This window comes from Stegostoma tigrinum, chromosome 31 (genome assembly GCF_030684315.1).
Source record: "Stegostoma tigrinum isolate sSteTig4 chromosome 31, sSteTig4.hap1, whole genome shotgun sequence".
NCBI lineage: Eukaryota > Metazoa > Chordata > Chondrichthyes > Orectolobiformes > Stegostomatidae > Stegostoma > Stegostoma tigrinum.
The window spans coordinates 2,111,249-2,129,985 of NC_081384.1; the positions used below are offsets into that span (position 1 = coordinate 2,111,249).

Sequence of the window (18,737 nt, forward strand, 5' to 3'; positions counted from 1 at the left end):
TCAGGCCTTTGTGAATTTGAGCCGTCCCCATCACCATTTAAAGAAGGTGATGGTGAGAACCCTGCCCCTTTCCCAGAGCTGGCTATTTCCCCTTAGGGAAGGATAAGGATGTGAATAGCTAACACATACTCCTGACCTGGCTGACTCCAAAGTGAGGGTAGGCATCTCCTCACCCTCTGCTTCTGAGGTCGATGAGCTGGACTTGACTACCCCTGCCCGCGTACTTCCACAAGGCAAAGACTGGATTTAACACGTCCCTTCATCATGTCGCAAGGCACAGACCTCAGTAGCAAATGTTCAGCCCTCCATGTTGACCCAGTGCGTGTGGTAACTCAATTGGGAAAGCACCAAATATCACTTACTTACAATAGTGAGGAATGGTTGACAAAGAGGTGACCTCATCCTGATAGTGAATAAAAACAATACGGCAGCAAATTTCTTTTGCTTACTCAATGCTTTGTAAAGAATGAAACAAACATTTTTGTACTTACTGAATTTTGCCATGAGCCTTTGAACTCCCAGCCATTGAATTTTGACCTAGAATCTCCTGAGTTGTCACCATCTGGATTCTCTGCTCCAGGCGGCTAGAGATGGTAGCAGCTGCAAAGGAAACCATTAGATTAAATGCCAAGGATTGAGTCTTAGACTTAGAATCCCTACCTCGTGGAAGCAGGCCTTTTGGTCCAACAAGTCCACAGTGACCCTCAGAACATCCCAACAAGACCCATGCCCCTAATCTACACATCCCTGAACACCACAGGCAATTTAGCATGGCCTATCCACCCAGCCTCTACCTCTTTGGACTGTGGGAGGAAACTGGAGCACCCGGAGGAAACTCACACAGAGAGAATCTGCAAACTCCACATAGACAGTTGCCATGGTTGGAATTGAACCCAGGTCCCTGGTGCCATGAGGCAGCAGTACTAACCACTGAGTCACCATGCCACCTCAATCAAGAGAACTCAGCAGATCATGCCCCACCACTGTACATCAATAGCACCTTGTTTGGGAGTCGAGGTTTTCTTAGGGCAACAGTGGAGGAGCACTCTACTCCCCTCACAATCATGAGTTTGGAAATAAGGAATGACTGCCTTGAGAGATGGAGGTGGGTTGGGGTGTAGTTGGGGGCTAGATATTGGCCTCAGATTGGGAGTTAGATATTGGGCTGGGGCTGGGGGCTAGGTATTGAGTAGGAATTAATTTGATAAGTCTTTGCTGCACTTCCTCTACAGCAAGATAATGAGACTAAAACTGCACACAATATTCCAGGAGCATCCTCACCGAGGCTGCGTATAATTGCAGTAAAACATCTCATTCCTCTGCTTGAATCCTGTAATCTTTCAACTGAGGCTATCAAAAGGCCATTGGATAATTAGTTAGCCAGAAACAATCTACAAAAGTATGGGGAAAAGGCAGGAGAGAGCACCAAGTCATGATGTTCATTTTGGAGAACCAGCATGGATATGATGGGCCAAATAGCCTCATTGAGGGTAGTAAAAGGTAAAGTTGCCACAGTCCTACTCTCCTGTTAGAGAGAGATGACTGGTGGTGGCTTAACCTAAGAGTCACGATGAGATTGAGAAGTAGTTTCCTTCATGGTAACATGGTAGCTGGTGTGGGGGGGAGCTGGTGTGGGGACTATTGGTATTACACTGCATTGTAAACCAGCCATCCAAGCAACTGAGCTAACTGATCCTATGACTGATGTACAAAGCTGCATTAGAACATGTGGGACAGGGGTCATCTATAGGCCATGATAGCATGGATACCAAGTTGTTTCATCTGATCAATGAATTAATTTGCTGTGTTTTGAGATAACAATAGTGACCCTTTTGATTATTTACTGGTACCAGCCCAGAAATGGCTAAATTTCTGTAATTTATTTCATAATTTGCAGGGGTGGAATTTGGACTCTCAAACAGTAGGTAAACTCTCTGGGCAACGAGAGATGAGCAATAAGTAAGGGCTTGCCGACAACACCCACACATTGAGAGTAAATAAACACGAATCATTCTGAAACCCGGTGCTGTGATCTATTGGAATGTGGTACTGCAAAACTGTGCTGCTGGAATGCCTCTGCCGCCCAGAGGGCAGCTTCATTACCCATGGGAGTGGCCTCTGCCTGTTGGCACAAGAAACCATCTGCAACTACTTTACCAACCGTTAGGAAGAAATGTTGTCTGTACTCCACACTCAAGATCATCTTGGGCAGGGGCGTGGAAAGCAAAGACAGATTCAGATAAGAGCTTAACACCACAAAGATAGATAGGAGAGCAATTTGTGACGAGGACTCAAAGAGTCTGCAAGAGGATTGAGAGCTGATGGGAACTGCAGATGCTGGAGAATCCAAGATAATAAAATGTGAAGCAGGATGAACACAGCAGGCCAAGTAGCATCTCAGGAGCACAAAAGCTGACGTTTCGGGCCTAGACCCTTCATCAGAGAGGGGGATGGGGAGAGGGTTCTGGAATAAATAGGGAGAGAGGGGGAGGCGGACCGAAGATGGAGAGTAAAGAAGATAGGTGAAGAGGAGAGTATAGGTGGGGAGGTGGGGAGGGGATAGGTCAGTCCGGGGAGGACGGACAGGTCAAGGAGGTGGGATGAGGTTAGTAGGTGGGAAATGGAGGTGCGGCTTGAGGTGGGAGGAGGAGATAGGTGAGAGGAAGAACAGGTTAGGGAGGCGGGGACGAGCTGGGCTGGTTTTGGGATGCAGTGCGGGGAGGGGGAGATTTTGAAGCTGGTGAAGTCCACATTGATACCATTGGGCTGCAGGGTTCCCAAGTGGAATATGAGTTGCTGTTCCTGCAACCTTCGGGTGGCATCATTGTGGCACTGCAGGAGGCCCAGGATGGATATGTCATCTGAGGAATGGGAGGGGGAGTTAAAATGGTTCCCGACTGGGAGGTGCAGTTGTTTGTTGCGAACCGAGCGGAGGTGTTCTGCAAAGCGGTCCCCAAGCCTCCGCTTGGTTTCCCCAATGTAGAGGAAGCCACACCGGGTACAATGGATACAATATACCACATTGGCAGATATGCAGGTGAACATCTGCTTGATATGGAAAGTCATCTTGGGGCCTGGGATGGGGGTGAGGGAGGAGGTGTGGGGGCAAGTGTAACATTTCCTGCGGTTGCAGGGGAAGGTGCCAGGTGTGGTGGGGCTGGAGGGCAGTGTGGAGCGAACAAGGGAGTCACGGAGAGAGTGGTCTCTCCGGAAGGCAGACAAGGGTGGGGATGTAAAAATGTCTTGGGTGGTGGGGTCGGATTGTAGATGGTGGAAGTGTCAGAGGATGATGCGTTGTATCCGGAGGTTGGTGGGGTGGTATGTGAGGACGAGGGGGATTCTCTTAGGGCGGTTATTGCGGGGGCGGGGTGAGAGGGATGTGTTGCGGGAAATGCGGGAGACACGGTTGAGGGTGTTCTTGACCACCCGTTGAGGGCGTTCTCGACCACTGGATGTTGCGGTCCTTCAAGAACGCGGACATCTGGGATGTGCGGGAGTGGAATGCCTCATCCTGGGAGCAGATGCGGCGGAGGCAAAGGAATTGGGAATAGGGGATGGAATTTTTGCAGGTGGGTGGGTGGGAGGAGGTGTATTCTAAGTAGATGTGGGAACCAGTGGGCTTGAAATGGACATCAGTTTCTAGCTGGTTGCCTGAGATGGAGACAGAGAGGTTCAGGAAGGTGAGGGATGTGTTGGAGATGGCCCAGGTGAACTTGAGGTTGGGGTGGAAGGTGTTGGTGAAGTGGATGAACTGTTCGAGCTCCTCTTGGGAGCAAGAGGCGGCGCCGATACAGTCATCAATGTAACGGAGGAAGAGGTGGGGTTTGGGGCCAGTGTAGGTGCAGAAGAGGGACTGTTCCACGTAATCTACAAAGAGGGAAGAGGATTTAGATGGACAAATGGAGTAGGATACTGGAAAATGTGTAGGTGTTGACCACTTTGATAGGAAGAATTGAAAACAGAATACGTGTATTCTTCAAATGGAGAGACTGCAGAATGCTTCGGTACAGATGGACCTGTGTGTTCTGGTGCATACATCACAAAAAGTCAGTGTGCAGATACAACAAGTAATTAGGAAAGCAAACACAGTTTATTGCAAGGAGGCTGGAGGATGTAAGTCAGAAAGTCTTGCTCCAACTGTCCAGGACAGTGACAGAACTGTTGCTGGATTTGGTTAATGTATTCAAGGAGGGACGGACTTGTATTGGAACCAGCTCAGAGAAGGTTCATGAGGTTGATTCCTGGGAAGAGGGGTTGTCTTATCTGGAAATGCTGAGCAGGTTAGGCTGATAGTCATTAGAGTTTAGAAAAGTGGGGATGGCGTGACTTTTATATTAGATTTTGAAAGGTTTGACAGGATGGTGTTGACAGGATGTTTCCCTTGATGTTGGGGGGGGGGGGTGCGGTAGTGCATCTGGAACAAGGGAATTCCATCTCAAAACAAGGGGGAGATGATGAGTAGTGCTCATTTCATGTTATGCAGTTGTGTAGCCACTAAGAAGCTCTGCACACACCAAACAGCACCAATGTGTAACTCCCATTTCAAGAAGCTGCTGCTGCACACAGACCTGAGAGGGTCTTCTTCTCTCAGAGGGCCATCAATCTGTAGAATTCTTTAGCCCAGAGAGTCATAGGAACTTGGTTGTTAAATATATTTAAAATTGAGTCAGACAGTTTTGCTTGACAAAGAACTTGAAAATTGTGCAGGCAGGAAGGGAATTAATGTGATAATCATGCCACTTGGTGCAGCAAGCTCAATGGGTAAGTGGCCTACTCCTGCTCCTATTTCCACTGATCTTACATCAACATGAACTCCGAAGGTAAAAGGTTCACCCGCTGTTTTTGAAGTCATTTTCACCCTGATGTCTCACAAACATCAATGATCACATGGGTTAGATAGAGAGTCAAGGGTCCTTCTACACAGTCCCAGAGAGAAGAAGGTCTAGCTGTACGATACTGTCAGCTGCTTAGAATGAAGGATGCTTAAGGTAGGAGTTTGGACAAGCCTCATGTACAAGAAAGTGGTATAGGTGAAACTTACCGGAAGGGAGGGCCATTTCTTTCTGACTTAAACTGCTGAGGGATGACTGATAGTCACTAGAAGTTGCTCCAGAGAGTCTGAAAGGTAGAAACATGTAAAAATTGTAAAATTAACTGTTTAGCATCATTGATTTGCTTCTCAAGCGGTAATTAGGGACAGGCAATAAGTCCTGGTCCAACCAGAGATCTTCACATCCCATGAACAAAATAAATTAACAATAGTTAGTCAACACACTTGTATTTTGTGACTTTAGGTTTGATGGAGGAGTAATGGTTATTGAGGTTATTTCTGAATTCATCTAATTTTGTTTCTGTAAAATACACCATAAAGCAACATAAATACAGAAGGTAAAGTGACTGAATAACTGTATCATGTAAGAAATTAATTGATGAGAATGAGAAAACAGCCCCTGAAACTCAAAATGTGGCCTCCTCCAACAGCAAATATTGTTTTGTACCCTATTTTCAGCATCCGCAGTTTATAAATTCACAAAGTCATAGAGTCACACAGCACAGAAAAGGCCCTTTGGCCCATCAAGTGTGCATTGATGTAACTCCCACTAAAGGTGTGCTAATCCCAATTTCCTGCACTTGTACCATATCCTTGAATGGCAAGTTATTTGAAGTGCTCATCCAGATTTTTTTTAAAGGTTGTAAGTTTTCCAGCCTCCCCTTCCTTCCCAGGCAATCCATTCCACATTCCCACCATCCGCTGAGAGATAAAAGTTTTTTCCCAAATCCCCTCCAGATCTCCTGCCCCTTACCCTAAAATTATGCCCTCTCATGATTGACCCCTCAACCAAGAACAGCCGTTCCCTGTTTAACCTGTCCATACCCCCTCGTAGTCTTATACACCTCAACTATGCCCCACCCCCGTCTTCTCTGCTCTAAAGAAAACAATCCAACTCTATCTAGTCCTTCACTTTTGCTCAATTTCTCCATCCCAGGCAACATCCTGTGGTACCACCTCTGTACCCCTGTCCCCAGTGCTATCACATCCTTCCTATAGTTGGGTGACACATTATTGCAGCTGTGGCCTGACCATTGTTCTGTACAATGCAACATTACCTCATTGCTGTTATGCTCTATGCCTTTACTGATAAAAGCAGGTTTCCAATATAACACAGTAGGAACTGCAGATGCTGGAGAATCTGAGATAACAATATGTCAAGCTAGATGAACACAGCAGGCCAAGCAACATCAGAGGAGCAGGAACGCTGATGTTTCGGATCTAGACCCTTCTTCAGAAACGGGGGAGGGGAATTCATCCAGCTCTACACCTTGTTATCTCAGATTCTCCATCATCTGCAGTCCCTACGATCTCTGAAACAATTTTAACCCCACTGCAAAGGCCCTTCTAAGGATGCCTACCTTTAAGAAGTTACCCTTCTCCCTCCAGAAAGACCTCAGTGGATCTCTCTCTTCTCCTTTATCCATCTTCTATCGCCTCCCCCTCTCCCCCTATTTATTTCAGAATCCCCTTCCCCTCCCCATTTCTGAAGAAGGGTCCTGACCCAAAACGTGAGCTTTCCTGCTCCTCTGATGCTGCCTGGCCTGCTGTGTTCCTCCAGCTCCACACCTTGTTATCTCAGACTCCAGCATGAGCAGTTTGTACTATCCCTGAGGTTTCCAATGTGCCTTCTAACTATCCTGTTGGCATGCTGTGCCAACTTCAGAGATCTGTCAATAATTACCCCAAGATCCTGTGTTCCTCTAAGCTACCTGGTGTCCTGCCATTCATTAAATACTCTTTCATCTTGTTTCTTCTTCCAAAGTGCATCACCTCGTACTTATCGGGGTTAAAAGCTATCTGCCACTGGTCTGCCATCTGACCAACCCACCTACATCTTCCTGTAACCTACAACCATCTTCGCTATTAACCACTCTACTATTCTTGGTGCTGTCTGCAAATTTGCTTCACATTGCCCCCCCAAATCTTCATATATATCATTTACGTATCTAACAAACAATAAGGGCCCCAGTACTGATCCTTGTGATATACCTTAAGACACCAGCCTTGAGTCATGACAATAGCCTTCTACCACTCTCCTTTTTGTCCTATTACAAAGCCAGTTTATGATCCAGTTTATCAAGATTTCCTCAATTCCATGTGCTTTCAACTTTTCAATCACTCTCACATGTGGGACCTTGTCAAAAGCTTTGCCAAAGTCCATATAAACTACATCAATTGAACTTCCTTCATCCACACACTTGATCACAATTTCAAAAAATTCAAACAAAATTGTTAGACATGACCTCACTTTAACAAAGACATGCTGATTATCCCTAATTATCTCATGCCTTTCCAAATGGGTATTAATTCGCCCCTTCAGAATTTTCTCCAATAGTTTCCCTACCACTGAGAAGGAACTGTAATTTCCTGGTTCATCTCTGCCACACTACTTGAAAAGTCGGCACAACATTGTGGGCTGAAGGGCCTGTTCTGTGCTGTACTGTTCTATGTTCTAAGTACAACCACATTAGCCATTCTAGTCAGGCACTTACCCCCACAGCCAGAGAGGAATTCAAAATTTGTATCAGAGCCTCTGCACTTTCCTGCCTTGCCTCTCACAGCAGCCTAGGATGCAGTTCATCTGTGCCAGGAGGTTTGTCTGTTTTTAAACCTGACAGAGTCTCCAATACCTCCCCATTTCCTATGTCAAACTGTGCAACTTCCTCACAGTCCCTTTCCTGAATTCCTTACACACTTCCTCCTTTTCCAGAGTGAAAACTGGAAAGAACCATTCATTTAACATCCTTCCAATATCTTGTGGCTTCTTTCCTCAAATCCACACCCAGTACTGCACCCCCCCTTTGTTGAGCTTTCTGCATATTGACACAAAAAACTCCCCTGGATGGTGTCACCAAGTCAACCTTTATTTACATGTGTATTGTATTTGATACAGGTTCAGCTTCATCAGAGCCAGCTCTCAGATGACCAGAATCCCTGTCTCTCTTGTTGCTATCTGTCAGCCAGGACTCCCTGATTGGAACAGGTTAACAGCTCCAATCAGGGAACTCATATTCTGTGACGTCCACTTGGCTGACCTCGTGACAATCACTACATCCCTCCCCCTCTAAGCCCAGGGATATAGGCCTGTTCTTTTTCTTGAAGCCTGTCCTTCGGCATTTTCACACCAGCTCCAGTTCCTCGGACACAGCCTCGGATATGGCTGGCGTGTACTGGACAGTAGCCTGCCCTTGTGCCCAGAACACCTTGGAAGAAATTCATCCTCTCCTTCAGATGGTAAAGGCATTGAAGCTGCAACATCCACTGTGTCCATCTCAGACCCTGAAGTTTCTTCGACACTAGACGGAGTGAGAGAACCCTGACCTTGCATCAACCATGCCTCTTACTCAGGCAGGGCCATTCCTGTGGTTTGGAACCAAGCTTCATCCCCTGAAGTAAGCGCTCTTCGAGGAGCCTTGTGTCCAGCATTGGCATTCCTGATACCATTTCACTGTCCCACCACTCCCACCCCAGGCCTGTGAAGATCAGACTTAACCTGGTGCACAGTCTTCTCCCCATTAGCAACTCTGCTGGAGCTATCCCTGTAGTTGCATGAGTGCAGGCCCTATAAACAAGTAGGAACCAGGACACTTTGGTATTGAGTGAAGCTGTAGGCTGTATCTTGAAAACTTACTTTAAAGTCTGTTCTGCCCTTACCACCTGATAATGGATGGCATGGAGCTGTCCTTATATGCTTAATGCCATTCGACTCCAGGAAATGCTTGAGTTCTCTGCTGGTAAATGGTGGCCTTTTCTCTGTGACCAACACTTCCGGGAACCCATTTATTGCAAATGATGCATGCAGTATATCTATTATCATCCCTGTGTTTGGTGAATGAATTGTATGCACATCCAGCCACTTTGACTGGGCCTTCATAATGATGAAGAACATTGAGCCCATGAAAGGACCTGCGTTATCTGGGGTTTACCGGGCCATTCCCACGAAAGTAGAGGAACTGCTGGTGGTAATTTTTGTCCTTGTTGGCACTCTGGGCACTAGGCCACCAATGCAGCTATGTCTGCATCCATTCCTGGCCACCAGTACATCTAAGTCATCATTGGACAAGCATATGGACGTACATGGAATAGTGTAGGCTAGATGGGCTTCAGATCAGTATGACAGGTCGGCACAACATCGAGGGCTGAAGGGCCTGTATTGTGCTGTAATGTTCTATGTTCTACCAGACATAACTTCTTGCCAGTGTTCTTTGTCTTGGAAACTTCTGGATGACCCTGTTGGAGTTCAGCTAGTATCTGCAACAACTTTTACTCAGGACAATCACTCTTGCTCCCCATAATAATATGCTATATTCTACAGTGATCTGGTCTCATTGGACCCAGAAATGTTTCACTTCTGATTGTGATGGCCCTTCTGTTTCCTCCACCATCACCAGCTGTTTCAGGTTTGCTAGGACAGGATCATTTTGCATCCACAGTCTGATATATAACAATTCTGTTATGTTTACTTTAGTGATGGAAAGGGATAGGTGTATACCACTGGGCAAGAGTTATAGCTGGGGGAAAGGCAATTACGATGAGATGAGGCAAGATTTAGGGAGCATAGGATGGGGAAGGAAACTGCAGGAACTGGGCACATTAGAAATGTGGAGCTTATTCAAGGAAAAGCTCCTGTGTGTCCTAGATAAGTATGTACCTGTCAGGCAGGGAGGAAGCTGTAGAGTGCAGGAGCCGTGGTTTACAAAGGAGGTGGAATCTCTGGTCAAGAGGTAGAAGGCGGCTTATGTTAGGATGAGATGTGAAGGCTCAGTTAAGGCGCTTGAGGGCTACGAGGTAGCCAGGAAAGTCCTAAAGAGAGAGCTCAGAAGAGCCAGGAGGAGACATGAGAAGTTGTTGGCAGATAGGATCAGGGTAAACCCTCAGGCTTTCTATAGGTATTTAAGGAATAAAAGAATGACGAAAGTAAGATTAGGGCTAATCAAGGATAGTAGTGGTAAGTTGTGTGTGGAGTCAGATGAGATAGGGAAAGCGCTAAATGAATATTTTTCAACAATATTCACTCTAGAAAATGACCATGTTGTCGAGGAGAATACTGAGATACAGGTTACTAGACTAGGTCGGATTGAGGTTCACAAGGAAGAGGTATTAGAAATCCTTCAGAGGGTGAAGATAGATAAGTTCCCTGGGCCGGATAGGATTTATCCTCGGATCCTCTGGGAAGCCAGGGAGGAGATTGCCGAGCCTTTGGCATTGATCTTTAACTCGTCATTGTCTACAGAAATAGTGCCAGATGACTGGAGGATAGCAAATGTGGTTCCCCTGTTCAAGAAGGGGAGTAGAGACAACCCTGGTAATTATAGACCAGTGAGCCTTACCTCAGTTGTTGGTAAAGTGTTGAAAAGGTTATAAGGGATAGGATTTATAATCATCTAGAAAAGAATAAATTGATTAGAGATAGTCAGCACGGTTTTGTGAAGGGAAGTTCGTGCCTCACAAACCTTATTGAGTTCTTTGAGAAGGTGACCAAACAGGTAGAGTAAACCGGCTGATGTAATGTATACGGATTTCAGCAAGGCGTTCGATAAGGTTCTCCACAATAGGCTATTGTACAAAATGCGGAGGAATGTGATTGTGGGAGATATAGCAGTTTGGATCAGAAATTGGCCTGCTGAAAGAAGGCAGAGGATGGTAGTTGATGGGAAATGTTCATCCTGGAGACCAGTTACTAGAGGTGTACCGCAAGGGTTGGTGTTGGGTCCACTGCTGTTTGTCATTTTTATAAATGACCTGGATGAGAGCGTAGAAGGATGGGTTAGTAAATTTGCAGACGACACTAAGGTCGGTGGAGTTGTGGATAGTGACAAAGGATGCTGTAGGTTGCAGAGAGACATAGATAAGCTGCAGAGCTGGGCTGAGAGGTGGCAAATGGAGTTTAATGCAGACAAGTGTGAGGTGATGCACTTTGGTAGGAGTAACCAGAAGGCAAAGTACAGGGCTAATGGTAAGATTCTTGGTAGTGTAGATGAGCAGAGAGATCTCGGTGTCCATGTACACAGATCCTTGAAAGTTGCCACCCAGGTTGACAGGGCTGTTAAGAAGGCATACAGTGTTTTAGCTTTTATTAATAGAGGCATCAAGTTCCGGAACCAAGAGGTTATGCTGCAGCTGTACAAAACTCTGGTGCGGCCGCACTTGGACTATTGTGTACAGTTCTGGTCACCGCATTATAAGAAGGATGTGGAAGCTTTGGAAAGGGTGCAGAGGAGATTTACTAGGATGTTGCCTGGTATGGATGGGAAGGTCTTATGAGAAAAGGCTGAGGGACTTGAGGCTGTTTTCGTTAGAGAGAAGAAGGTTGAGAGGTGACTTAATTGAAACATATAAAATAATCAGAGGGTTAGATAGGGTGGATAGGGAGAGCCTTTTTCCTCGGATGGTGACGGCGAGCACGAGGGGGCATAGCTTTAAATTGAGGGGTGAAAGATATAGGACAGATGTCAGAGGTAGTTTCTTTACTCAGAGAGTAGTAAGGGAATGGAATGCTTTGCCTGCAACGGTAGTAGATTCGCCACCTTTAGGTACATTTAAGTCGTCATTGGATAGTACATGGAATAGTGTAGGTTAGATGGGTTTGAGATCGGTATGACAGGTTGGCACAACATCGACGGCCGAAGGGCCTGTACTGTGCTGTAATGTTCTATGTTCTATGTTCTATAGTCAGCAGTGACTGGAAGGAAGTCCCGGATGGTGTTCCAACTTGTAATTGTACGCGCTTAGAATGATCAGCCACCACTAGACCTGAAGCTATGGGCAGTATGGTCCTGCCCTCTTTGAACAGCTCTAGCAGGGATTTGTGGCCTGTTACTGTTACAAATTTGTGTCTGTAAAGGTATTAGTGGAATTTTCTCGCGCCAAACCTTCCTTCTCTCTCTGGGCATATTTGTGCTGTACTTCACCCAGAGTCCAGGTAGCGTATGCCATCGGCTGTTCCTCTCTATGGGGCCATGCATGAGCCAACGCCACCCTGATTCTGTGTGGGGAGGCGTTGTGTATCAGTGCACATCTCACTTGAGATCACAGTGTGTCAACACCTCAGACGCTGATAGCTGCTTTTTCACTTCCCTGTGGGCTATATCTTGGCTACGAGATCATTTCCAAGGCTGACCCTTTATCAATAGCGGATGTAAGGGTGCAGTTATGGAGACCAGGTTATTTGTGAACTTTCTGTAATAATTCACCAATCCAAGGAAGTACCTAAGCTCCTGTACGGATATACAGTAGGTCTCTTGGGTTGCCTGGAATATACATTTTCCCTTCTATGGCGTACACCAGGGCTGGGGGAAACGTCCAAGCACTGTGTCCTTGTTCTCTCAGAGCTCCTTATTGATCTTCCCTGTTACTAGCATGTCATTCGGAGAAATGGCGACCTGGGGTCGACCTTGTAAAATGTTCTTCATTGTCTGCTAAAAAAAATTTCACAGGCAGGATCCTATTTCTAAACTCGCTCGCACATGGCACCAGGAGAAATCCAGAGTGAACAGGAAACCGGGTTAAACTCAGCAGCATCTATGAAGAAAAAAAATCAGAGTTAACATTTCGGGTCCAATGACCCTTCCTCAGAACTTGTCCGGACCCGAAATGTTTCCTCTAATTTTTTTCTTCACAGATGCTGCCAGACCTGCTGAGCTTTTCCGGCTACTTCTGTTTTTGTTCCTGATTTACAGCATCTGCAGTTCTTTCTGTTCTTAGGAAACCAGGTTAACATTCAAATCAGGGAACTCACAATCTATGAGGTCCACCTGGCTAACTTCATTATAATCACTACAGACACATTTCAAGAAATCTGCCCCTGTAAACCCTTAACACTGTGACTATCCCAATTTATGTTGGGAATGTTGAAATGCCGTAGTATAATTACGCGACTGTCACTCTTACACACCTTTGTGAATGATCTACATGTTTGCTCCTTTATTTCCTGCTGATTCTTTGGGGCCGATAATACACTCCCAGTAAAGTGGTTGTTCCCTTAACAGTACTAGGTTTTACCCACAAAGCTTCATTTGAGGACAGTCCCCAGATATCTTCTCTCCTTTTTGCAGTATGTAACTCCTTAATTAGTAGTGCTACACCACCACCCTTTTCACACCCTCCTCTGTCTCACCTAAAGATCCTAAACTCTGGAATGTTGAGCTGTCAGTCCAGTCCTTCCCTCAACTATGTTTCTGTGATGGCAACAATACCACACTTCCGTGTGTCAATCCACACCATTAACTCATCAGCCTCATCTATTACACTCCTAGAATTAAAGACCATCCAGCCTTGCCTTACCCTCTTGACACTCAACGTAGCTCAACTTACTGTGACTTGCGTCCTTTGCTGTAGCATGATGTGTCTCTGTTTCATCGATATTCTGTGCCCCCTGCCCCTGCCACACTGAACTCCTCCAACTAGCAAACCCACCTGCAAGGATGTTGGTCCCAGTGTGCTTCAGATGCAGACTGTACTGTTCGTACAGGTCCCACCTTCCCCCAAAAACAGTCTCAGTGATCCAGGAATCTAAAACGCTCCCTTTTGCACCAAATTTTGAGTCATGCATTCATCTGTTCTATTTTCCTATTCCTAAACTTGCTAGAACGCACACCAGGAGTAATCCATTACAGCCATTGAGGTGCTGCTTTTTCATCTACTGCCAGATCCCTAAATTCTTGATGCAAGACCTCAAAGAGGGCAGGACCATGCTGCCCATAGCTTCAGGTCTAGTGGTGGCTGATCATTCTAAGTGCGTACAATTACAAGTTGGAACACCATCCGGGAGGCCAAGTAGTAAATGTGGATTCCTCGCGCTGCTTCCTGTCGGCGGGTACAGCACTGGTGGTGCTGCCACTAGAAGAGTCTGTTTATGTTTTAAACTTTCTGGACTTCCTTATGGTCACTGCTCACAGATGTGGATGCAAAATGATTTGGCACCAACATGTACCACGACCTAATCCCTGACCCTGGCATTCTAGAGGCAGCACAGCATCCTGGAATCATGTCTTCAGCTGCTATAACGCCTGTCTGCTCCCCTGACTAAAGAACCCCTTATCACTGTTGGTCTTCCTTTCTTCTTCCCCAGAAAACCCCCCTCAAACCCGGTATAGTCAGGCCGCTTGTGGGACCAGAAGCTTGGCTCTGACTGCACTCACATCAGCTTCCAAAATGCTTGTTCCTCCATTATTCGTACTGTGCTGGGCATTTGTAAATGAGATTAAATTTAAAATATTTATCACTCAATTGTAAATTGTACTTTTCTGTTATTAAAACTCACTTGTGTGGATACAATTAGGACATTATTGTACATCAACAGGTTGGTACTAATTTCCTGGGAGATTTTGTACCATTTTGAATCACTAAGCTAACACCAACAGTTGTATGACAATAGAATGCATCACTGTTAGTTCAACATATTCTCATTTGTACCTGGGATTGTTCTCTGTAGTGCTTGTGAAGTTTATGTTTTTTGGATGCTGCCAGTCTCCACATTGTATTGACCAGTTTCAAAGGAGTGAAGCCGATTGTGTAATATGTAACTGTCTGACAAAACTGTGGTCGTAAAGTGTATCGTCCTGAAATCTAAATAGATCCATTGAGTACAAAAGCCGAATACTTTCTAAACCTACAGAAAATAATTTACCTGCACTGTAATGATGTTCTCAGTCCAAGGTACTTGAAGGACGTGAAGAGGACGGTTAAGAGTAGTAGGAGTGGGGTGATGTGATAAGAGGCCTAGCAACAGGAGGGGCACAAGGGCCCATGATTTCTCTCCCTGTCCCTTCCTGTAACCTCAAACCCTGCTAGACGTGTGAGCTCTAACAGTAGGTGAGACTGAGATCAGCCTTAAGTGTGAGGCCCTCCATAGCTAAATACCTGCCAACAGCGACCAACCAGGTTCATATGCAAAGAGTGAATTCTTAAGCTGAATGCTACAAACAACTGAGCTGCAAAAATCAGAGAGAGAATTGAGATCAGCATGTCCTAAATAAAGATTCTAATAATAAGAAAGAACCTGATACGTTTAAAATAAAGATACAACAAAGGCAAGGTTAAACTCCTACAAAATAGTGGAATTGGTTTACCTGTCATCCTCTCTGTCCAAAAGGCTACGATACATTGCGATCTCACTCTCCAATTTCATCTTTGTGTTGAGCAACAGTTCATGCTCCCAAACCTGGTGTTCAATGTCTCTCCTAACACCGTGTAACTCGCCCTCCAGCTCTCGAATCACGGATGCCAGATTCTTCAGTTGCACCTCGTATCTCTGCTCAGTCACCTGCAGGGAATTCTCCAAACCCTTCTGCTGTGAGAAGAACATCAAGTCAGTGTCGCCTCATAATGGTTCTCCACCCAGGGAACTGACTCCAAACGTACAAAATATAACTGCCTTCATTTTCATTATTCACATGTTCATCACTCACACATCTCTCTACTTCTGTCGCATTGGTAAAAATATAGTGAGAGCTATAATTTTCATATGTTCAGGTTTATAATGGCAGAAGAGGAGATATTCATGGGGTCATGGAGAAAAGGCAGGATAGTGACAGAGGTTGTTGGACAAGGGAGGTAAGTATTTGGGGGGGGTGGACAGGAATGTAGAGATGAGGCCACAAACAGATTTGTCAGCATCTTAGCAAGCAGTGGAACAGGCTCGTTGGCCTACTCAAATTCCTTATGACCCCATGAGTGGGACAAGCTAAGTAGCTCTCACAGAGAGTTAGCATCAATCTGACTGGCTGAAGAGCCTCCATCTGTGCTGTAACAGTTCTACAATTCATTCTGAAACATTCCATTCCATGCTCACTGAACTGAAACTTGGTCCCAATTACAACTGCCTCTCTCTCACAAATACTGATACTTGTTGAGCATTCCTAGCTTCTCTGTCTTTATTGTAGATCTCCAACATTTTCATAGAATCTCTACAGTGTGGAAACAGGCCATTCAAACCAACAAGTTCACAGCACTCCTCCGAAGAGCATCTCTCTCAGACCTATTCCCCTATTCCTGCATTTCCCTTGTCTAACCCACCTAAGCTAAACATTGCTGGGTGCTAAGGGCAATTTAGCATGGCCAATCCACCCTAACCTGCATGTCTTTTGGGCTGTGGGAGAAAACCGGAGCACCTGGAGGAAACCCGCACAGACACGAGGAGAATGTGCAAACTCCACACAGACAGTCACCCAAGGGTGGATTGAACCTGGGTCCCTGGTGCTCTGAGACTGTGGTGCTAACCACGGAGCCACCGTGCCACCCTTTTGTATGACAACAAGAATCTGTATGTAAACATTTCAAAAGGGGAACAAGGGAATGGAAAACCCCACTTATAACTGAGTAACTCAGCTGTCCTTCATTCTGCTTTTGAAAATTTTATTTTCCTATTCCAGGTTTAAGGTGTGTCAGCACCACTCTGCCCAAACAGCTTGTACTTCAAGAGGGTACCAGGGATCTGGACATACTGGCAGGGGCCTGTGCTTGAAGTCTAGGAACTCTGCAGGCTGCTATCTGGAGGTCAAACAGCGGGCTCAGAGTCTCAAATAGATTGGGTCTTGCAGCATGACATGCCGGATTCTATAAACAGTGATGCTGCCTGGCCTGCTGTGTTCCTGCAGAAGTCCAATTATTCAAAAGACCATTCTTTTTAGAGACTGCAAGATTTTATTCTGAAGGTTGAGCTTCCAGCTGTACAGTGAGTTCATAGTGCAGCTCTGCAGGGAAAGATTTCAGAAGTGAATTTGGAACCACGATGAAACAAACAGGGCAGTAACAAGGAGCAGGGAGAGTGTTAATGACACAGAGGAACTAGTTGCATGAGCCACTAACTTTCCTGCAGCCGACAATTGAAATGACTTCATAAAACAAACTGCAATCCTGTTTCCTGGATGCAGAAGCCAAGAGACGATCAATTATTTAGCTCTAGATGTATGAATGCCAGTGAAACAAAGAGCTGTAAAACATAGTTACTGGTTCTACATTCATTAATAGGACGAGGGTGTAGATGGCTAGACCAGCATTTATTGACTGGCCCTAACTGCCCAGAGAGCAGTCAGTGAGGTCAATACGAAAAGAATGAGTTCTGGAAAAGAAATATAAACACATCAAATGTTCACGTGTGAAATAAAGGTTTCAAAAATATAATTGTCAGTTTGCTGAAAATTATTCGGCATTAGCAAAATAAATCCTTACAAAGCAAAGGAATAACCAACTGGTAAACACTTAACAACAAACAGGGCCCACTCCCTCAGCACTGACCCTCCGACAGTGCCCGCTCCCTCAGCACTGACCCTCTGACAGAGCCCGCTCCCTCAGCACTGACCCTCCGACAGTGCCCGCTCCCTCAGCACTGACCCTCCGACAGTGCCCGCTCCCTCAGCACTGACCCTCCGACAGTGCCCGCTCCCTCAGCACTGACCCTCCGACAGTGCCCACTCCCTCAGCACTGACCCTCTGACAGTGTCCGCTCCCTCAGCACTGACCCTCCGACAGTGTCCGCTCCCTCAGCACTGACCCTCTGACAGTGCCCGCTCCCTCAGCACTGACCCTCCGACAGTGCCCACACCCTCAGCACTGACCCTCTGACAGTGTCCGCTCCCTCAGCACTGACCCTCTGACAGTGTCCGCTCCCTCAGCACTGACCCTCCGACAGTGCCCGCTTCCTCAGCACTGACCCTCCGACAGTGCCCACTCCCTCAGCACTGACCCTCCGACAGTGGCGGCTCCCTCAACACTGACCCTCCGACAGTGCCCGCTCCCTCAGCACTGACCCTCCGACAGTGCCCACTCCCTCAGCACTGACCCTCCGACAGTGCCTGCTCCCTCAACACTGACCCTCCGACAGTGCCCACTCCCTCAGCACTGACCCTCCGACAGTGCCCGCTCCCTCAGCACTGACCCTCCGTCAGGGCCCGCTCCCTCAGCACTGACCCTCCGACAGTGCCCGCTCCCTCAGCACTGACCCTCCGACAGTGCCCACTCCCTCAGCACTGACCCTCTGACAGTGTCCGCTCCTTCAGCACTGACCCTCCGACAGTGCCCGCTCCCTCAGCACTGACCCTCCGACAGTGCCCGCTCCCTCAGCCCAGACCCTCCGACAGTGCCCACTCCCTCAGCACTGACCCTCCGACAGTGCCCACTCCCTCAGCACTGACCCTCCGACAGTGCCCGCTCCCTCAGCACTGACCCTCCAACAGTGCCCGCTCCCTCAGCACTGACCCTCCGACAGTGCCCGCTCCCTCAGCGCTGACCCTCCGACAGTGCCCGCTCCCTCAGCACTGACCCTCCGACAGTGCCCGCTCCCTCAGCGCTGTCCCTCCGACAGTGCCCACTCCCTCAGCACTGACTCTCCGACAGTGCTCACTCCCTCAGCACTGACCCTCCGACAGTGCCCGCTCCCTCAGCACTGACCCTCCGACAGTGCCCGCTCCCTCAGCACTGACCCTCCGACAGTGCCCGCTCCCTCAGCACTGACCCTCCAACAGTGCCCACTCCCTCAACACTGACCCTCTGACAGTGCCCGCTCCCTCAACACTGACCCTCCGATAGTGCCCGCTCCCTCAACACTGACCCTCCAACAGTGCAGCGCTCCCTCAACACTGACCCTCCGACATTGCCCACTCCCTCAGCACTGACCCTCTGACAGTGCCCACTCCCTCAGCTCTGACCCTCCGACAGTGCCCGCTCCCTCAGCACTGACCCTCCG

General features: G+C 47.1%; 1 protein-coding gene across 4 annotated transcripts in view; it reads right to left on the reverse strand.

Annotated features, from left to right (window-relative positions):
• Positions 1-18,737, reverse strand: part of krt222 (keratin 222) — a 58,763-nt gene that overhangs the window by 15,221 nt on the left and 24,805 nt on the right. For 3 of the 4 annotated variants that reach the window (XM_059638631.1, XM_048560402.2, XM_048560400.2), the window contains 3 exons: positions 15,124-15,344; positions 5,042-5,118; positions 492-600 (listed from right to left, as the gene is read on the reverse strand). In XM_059638631.1, coding sequence (XP_059494614.1) covers positions 492-600; positions 5,042-5,118; positions 15,124-15,344 — 407 coding nt within the window. The remainder of the gene's footprint in view (positions 1-491; positions 601-5,041; positions 5,119-15,123; positions 15,345-18,737) is intronic. The other variant, XM_048560403.2, reaches the window with a different exon arrangement.